We start from the raw sequence: 6,971 nt of genomic DNA on the forward strand, positions 1-6,971 counted from the left end.
TCTCTCTCTCTCTCTCTCTCTCTCTCTCTTCTCTCTCTCTCTCTCTCTCTCTCTCTCTCTCTCTCTCGCACGCACACCTACCTTCCTCTTCTCTCTAAACAGCTGATGTTTGACGACCTTCGCTTGCTGTATTTGGTGCGCGAGAGCCAGAGCTGAGAGGTGATTGGCCTCCTGCCTGGCGTTGTCCCTCTCCTCCTGTTCCTTCACCCCTCTCACTCGTGCTTCCTCCATCATCACTGCCTGCCTCTCCTCCTCCTCTCTCTCCAGCTCTCTGTAGAAATAGGAGGAAGAAGCCATAATGAAGGAAGGTAGAAGTGTATGATAGGAGGAAAGAGGGAAGGTAATTTGGTGTTAAAAATGTAGATGGTTGGCAGGGACCATCTGGGTGGCAGTTAAGAGAGACAATTTCTATACTGCACCAGTTATTGTCATTCGTTCCGCAGGTTGTCAGGACTCAGCTGTCAGCCGAGTACGAGTGTCAGCTAAATACTACGTGTCAGCTAAATACTACGTGTCAGCTAAGTGCCACGTGTCAGCCAGGTACCAGTGTCAGCCAGGTACCAGTGTCAGCTAGGTATAAGTGTGAGTTAGGAGCAGAGTGTCAGCCGTCAGTCACCTGATGTGTTGCTTCTCCAGAATCTGCGCCTCTCTGATGGCGTGACACTTGGCCGCCAAGACCAGCTTCCTCAGCTCCTTCACCTCCTCTTCCCTCTCTAACTCCTCCCTCTGGCGGCGCTCCTCCTCCATCCTTGTGTCCTGAGGGAGGAGGAGGAACAGGTAGTGAGGGAAGGGGGGTCAGAAGATAGTGAGGGGGGGACCTGAAGGAGGCAAGGAAAAGTTAAAAAGAGGCGAGTTAAAGAAGTTTTGATCAGGACACATCAGTCATTATACTCACAAACGCCAAGAGCTCGACTTATACAGCCGATAGAGCTGGTCCACTCGGCTCTGGGGAGCCTCGTCATTTTGGGTCTTCCCTCTGAGGTCTTCCCCAACTTTCAGGTCCTGGCATGACTCACCAGCTCAGAGATCCTCACTAGAATGTCCTGGACGGCTGGTCACGGCTCCCACCCCCCTCGTGACACTGACAAAACCTAGCAACTGGCGTTTCGTCCATCCATATGTTACGTGATAAATCCATGCCCGGCCACACCCCGAAACATCGTAGGCGTTGTAACGTGACAAAACTGGAACGTGTTTGTTTAAACTTGATGTCACAGGCTGGTGTCAGCGGCTACAACAATAACCCCCCCCCCCACACCGTCACCCCTGTCTTCCTCCCCCACCATAGCCACCGTCACCCCAGTCTTTGCCCCCACCATAACCCCTTTTTCCTTCGGCTTCCCCCCCCCCACCCCAACTCACCTCCTTACGGCGAGCTCCTGGAGGCCACGTCTCTAAGCTTCTTAGCTCATCTTGCTGTCTCTGTCGCCGGTATCGTGCCTCCATCATCTCATGCGCTCTCCTCCTCTCTTCCTTCTCTTTTAGGGCCTTCACCGTTGCCGCCTTCGCCGCCTCCACCTGCTTCAAGCGTGTCTCCTCGCTCACCTGTGGAGGTCGGGAAGCCAGAGGAAAAAAAGTGACAAGACAGGTAAACATAGAGGAAACTCCCTCTCCCCCTTCCTTACACACACACACACAGGAGCCACACACAGATTTCTTTCATTCTTGTACAGCAACTAGCACGCATAGCGTTTCAGGCAAGTCCTCAATCCTATGTTCCTTGGAATACGACCCCCACGAAGAATGGTTTTTACAACCAAATACCCATTTTACTGTTGAGTTAAACGGAGGCTACAGTTAAGAATTTATGCCCCATATGCTAGTGGGCATCCCTGGCCAGGATACGAACTCAGGATCCACAATCAACTTGAGAATGGTCCAGGACGGACCGAAACGTCGTCGTCCCTTCACATTCTAGTCTGTGGTCTGGTCATCACGAACTCAGGACAAACCGCTCGCGAAACGCCAAGCGAGCGTCTTAACCACTACGCCGCGGAGACTGATTCTCACAAGTATCCCCCACACAGGACACTCACGAGACTGAATATAACTAGAACTCAGAACAGATTAATTGTGTATCCAAGCGTCAGCATCAATTCAACGAAGGTAAATCCTGCTTGACTACCATATTCGAGTTCCACGACACGATTACAACAATAACAAAAAAAAAAAGAGAGAGACCTGGAGAGACTGCATTTTCCTGGATAATCAGAAAGCATTTGACATTGTTCCCCACAAGCGACTCCTAAGCAAATCAGAGGAGCAGGTTGGTGAATTGAGAAGAGTGCCAAGCTTAGTGAAGGAGTACCTTTCAGGAAGGAACCAGACGGTCGAGGCGAGAGGGAAAGTATCAGAATGAAGAGATCATGAGTAGAGTACCATTGGTGTCGGTACTAGAGCCCATCATATTAGTAATATACGTAAATAACATAGAAAATATGTTCATTCAAATCAATGTTTGTTGACGATGCACAACTAATGAGAAGGGTCAGAACGGCGGAGGACTAACCATACATTGTAAAATGGACTAGAAATATATGGAAATAAAGTGAGTCCCAGGGGATGTCAAAATGAGGTTCTACAGCATGAATCTCGTATATCAATAGATGGGTTACATGAAGTTGTCGATGCTAATTTACGACGCAGTTTTAAATCACAAAGCACAACACAAAGCCGCTATTAGAACAATATCCAACTCTGGCCCCAGACATCACTCGGTACCCCTACTCAAATCTCTTAATATGTTAGATATTAAGTCACTGCACATTCTCTCATGTGTATTATACATATATAAAACGCTAAACTATAATGCCAATCCTGATCTTAAAAGCTTCATAGTAGGTTGTAACAGAACCCATGAGCACCACACCAGAAATAAATACAGTTTTGATATTCCTAGAGTACGTCTTAATCAAACTAGAAATGCTCTGCAAATCAAGGGGCCCAGAATGTGGAATGACCTTCCCAACCATGTTAAAGACTGTACCTCTCTCAACCAGTTTAAGATAAAAACTAAACACTACCTAATAAATTCCCTGTAATCTACCTCACTCCTCTATTGTCAACCCATGTCTGTTATTTTCTTTTTTTTTTTTTAATCAACACTGTTTGTCAACCTATTGTATTTGTGCTGCTTTTTCAGTCATGTTTCCCCCTTTTTTTTTATCTTTATTTGTATTTGTTCTCAACATCTTTTATTCTTTATGCTCAATTAGTATTAAGTTCTAGATATTAATGTTTTCTTGCCCGAAACGCATTGCGTAATAGTGGCTTTAGGCATTGTATGTACTAGCTCTATCTATATATCAATCCATTAATGTAACATCACTTGTATGTATATACCTTACCTGAATAAACATCTGAATCTGAATCAAACATCTGAAATATAGATATGGTAAGAAAAACTAGTGATAACAGTCGCTCTAGTCGGGATAGGGGTATGAGGTAGTCTGGATAGGCTATTGGAGAATCAGGATAGGGTATGGGTAGTCGGGAAAGTGTATGGGATAGTCAGGATAGGCTATTGGGGAATCAGGATAGGGTATGGGTTGTCGGGAAAGTGTATGGGATAGTCAGGATAGGCTATTGGAGAATCAGGATAGGGTATAGGTTGTCGGGAAATGGGGTGCATAATAAACGAATTAACTTAATAACCACGTACCAAGTGAGCGGCGTCCTTGATGGCCTTAAGCTGAGCGGGTGAGAGGAGCACTGCGGGCAGGGCTGAGGAAGGCGCCGCTGGGGCGCTCCGCCCCCTCAGCCGCCGGACACTGTCCCGCCCCACTACCACCACCTGCCGCCACAACCACAAAAACCACCACACTTTATGCCTGACTAATTTATCTACAAATCGTTACTCTTTTTCACATGTGCACTGTCCTAAAAAATCAATGATACATTTGTTTAATGTCTTAAAAATTAGAGTGGAGAGACACTATATATATATATATACACAAAATATACATATTCAATAATAACAGGACCTATACTTTGTTATAGGTAATACAAAATTATGGAGTGTTGCGCCTATATATGTCCACACTCTATCCAAACGTACGCCCACACAACCCAGTCACACGCCCACACTGTCCAATCGCGCTAGCTAAGCACACGCCCAACAACCCAATCACACGCCAACACTACCAAAGCACACCCCCACGCTACCCAAACATGCCTCATGCTACCCAAACGCGCCCACACTACACAAAGATACACCTTCACTCCCCAAATACACGCCTATGCTACCCAAACACACGCCCACACCAGCACCCACCGTGACGGGTGGGGTTCGACTTTCCCGTCCCAGAAGCCTAGCGCCAGCTACGCCGAAGGGGTCCGCAGGCGTGTCTCCCAGTCTGGGCGCCGTGCGAGGCCGCCCACGCCCGCCTAGGCCTATCATGCGCACGCCTCCCTGGTCCATCTCCACCACCTGTGTCAAATATCAAAAGTAAGTGTATTGTGCTATGGGCATTTGAAGTCTATGGCCTCGAATGTTTGAAGTTTTATCTACTATACTATTTAGTACTTTTATCTGGTATATTTACACACTTTTCTGTAAATATAATGACACCTGAAATACCCAAGATTAAGAAACCAATAATTCCCAGTTAGTGTATCTATGTCCCAGTTAATGGTTTGTATATCCTAGTTAATGTGTCTATATCCCAGTTAATTTACCTGAGGGCTACTAACACTTTAGTGGCCTCGATGAGGACAGCAACCCGGCGGCTTGTCAAAGGTCCCCCCTCCTATTTGCACTGATGATTTTTCTAGGTGGATTCTAATATTCAATATTTGGGATTTACGGTTTTTGCGGGTAGGCGGTTCCATGGGTTTAGAACTTTATGGTGAAAAAGCATCTCCTGTTTTCAGTCCTGCATTGTGACTTTGTTGAGCTTGAACCTGTTGCTCTTTGCTTGTGTTACATCTGACCTTTTGAAGAAGTTGTCTATATTCCAGATAATGTCTATATCCCAGTTAGTTGTGTCTATATCCCTTTTAATTAAAACTGTTTATATTCCAGTTAATGGATTTATATCCCAGTTAGTATGCCTATGTACCAATTCGTAGTGTCTATATCCCATTTAATATGTGTCTATCCCAGTTACTTGCATCTGTATCTCAGTTCGTGGTGTCTATATCCCAGTGTCTATATTTCAGTAAACGACAAATATAGCCCCAGTTACTGCTATCTGCATCCTGGTTTGTGATGTCTATATCCCAGGTAACGGTGTCTATATTCCAGTTAATGGCATCTATATCCCAGATAATGCTGTCTATATTCTAGGTAATAGTATCTTTATCCCAGTTAATGGTGTCTATATATTGTGTCATCTATATCCCAGTTAATGGTGTCTGTCCTAGATGGGGTTATATAATAATAATTCATTGTGTCGGGGGACAGGCAGCCAGTTCATATCGAGGCTGGCTGTAATATAGTTTGTTTCCTAGAGGCTGTAGATTTTTTTTCGAACTCCGACGCCGGGCAGGAACCGAGGATGCAGCAGGCATTCCCGCTCTGGATCGCTACACTTAGGCGCTGGAAGAGAAAACTTGCCGCTCTAGGGTCTCTTGTAGCCAATTTCAACCTCGATATAGGTGGAGCGAGCATATTAGTAGTAGACAATAGTAGTAGATAATCTACTCGCTACATAGTTATATCGAGGTCTTCCCCTTGGTCGAATTACTGACCCTCCCAAGGATGCAACTCCACAACAAGCTAACTTAACTCCTGGGTACCTATTTACTGCTAGGTGGATAGGGGCACTAGGTGATAGGGAAACGAGCTCAAACCCTTCAATGTTCCGGCTAATGAGGTAAATGCCCCAGTTTAATAGGGGACCAATGTCCACGTTAACGGGTCAATGCCCCAGTTAATGGTGAAAAACATTATTGGTAACACCAGTTGTGTCCTTTCCGCTGCCCCCCCTCCCCCACTGATTCATATTTAGTCGTTCATTAATAATTTAATTCCATACCTTATACAATGTGGAGAGAGATGAGAAAGAAAAAGCTGTATTGTGGCATGAATCGTCTGACTAGTGTAGTGTGCCGGGCAGACGGGGGCGTCTCAACCCGTGCACAATACTGCGGTGTTTGGAGGGATTTACTCAATCCACATTAGTGACAATTACAACTCTGATTCATTTACGTGATACCTACGGACATATTTTATTAAATTAGAGTTTATTTGTAGTTTTTAGTTATATAAAGTCGGTTGAGTGTGTAAATTAGTATGATAATTGTACATAAAGAAATGGATGAAGCCAAAACGCATCGATTAAGACAAAAGGGAGTTACCCGTAGAGCGTCACCGTTGTCATAGCAACGAAATAGGAATATTGCCTTTAAAATACTTGTGGTGATCAACAGAGATTACTACATAGTATTCTTCAAACGTATTCATAGACAAATATTTGAAAATTTTATACCATATGACATCCACAAACCTATTTGCCATTAATGATATCTGTAATTACAAATACAAATACAAATATTTATTCAGGTAAAGTACATACATACAAGGTGAAATACAAAAGTTGATGGATTTATAGATAGAGCTAGTACATACAATGCCTAAAGCCACTATTACGCAAAGCGTTTCGGGCAGGAAAAACACTAAGACTAAAACTTAATACTAACTTAGATTAAAGTATAAATTGTGTTGTGAAAAAATCAGAAAAAAAATAAAAAAAGGGGGTGGGGAAACATGGCAGAAAAAAAAGCAAAAATACAGTTTGGTCAACAAACAGCATTGTTAAAAATCGTAGACATGGGTTGACATTTAGGGGGTGAGGTAGGTTACATTGAGTTAATTAGGTGGTACTTATAGTTTTTTATCTTAAACTGGTTGAGAGAGGTACAGTCTTTAACATAATTGGGAAGGTCATTCCACATTCGAGGTCCCTTGATTTGTAAAGCATTTCTAGTTTGACTAAGTCGTACTCTTGGAATATCAAATAGGTACAGTA

At 44.0% G+C, this 6,971-nt stretch overlaps 1 protein-coding gene across 1 annotated transcript in view; it reads right to left on the reverse strand.

Annotated features, from left to right (window-relative positions):
• LOC138355736 (cilia- and flagella-associated protein 45-like) overlaps nucleotides 1-913 on the reverse strand; it is a 3,224-nt gene extending 2,311 nt beyond the window's left edge. The window contains exons 1-2 of the mRNA XM_069311063.1: nucleotides 617-913; nucleotides 82-271 (exon numbers count right to left, since the gene is read on the reverse strand). Of these exons, the coding sequence (XP_069167164.1) occupies nucleotides 82-271; nucleotides 617-747 (321 nt within the window). The 5' untranslated portion in view covers nucleotides 748-913. The remainder of the gene's footprint in view (nucleotides 1-81; nucleotides 272-616) is intronic.
• Nucleotides 914-6,971: the final 6,058 nt, after the last annotated feature.

Source organism: Procambarus clarkii, chromosome 69, assembly GCF_040958095.1.
Source record: "Procambarus clarkii isolate CNS0578487 chromosome 69, FALCON_Pclarkii_2.0, whole genome shotgun sequence".
NCBI lineage: Eukaryota > Metazoa > Arthropoda > Malacostraca > Decapoda > Cambaridae > Procambarus > Procambarus clarkii.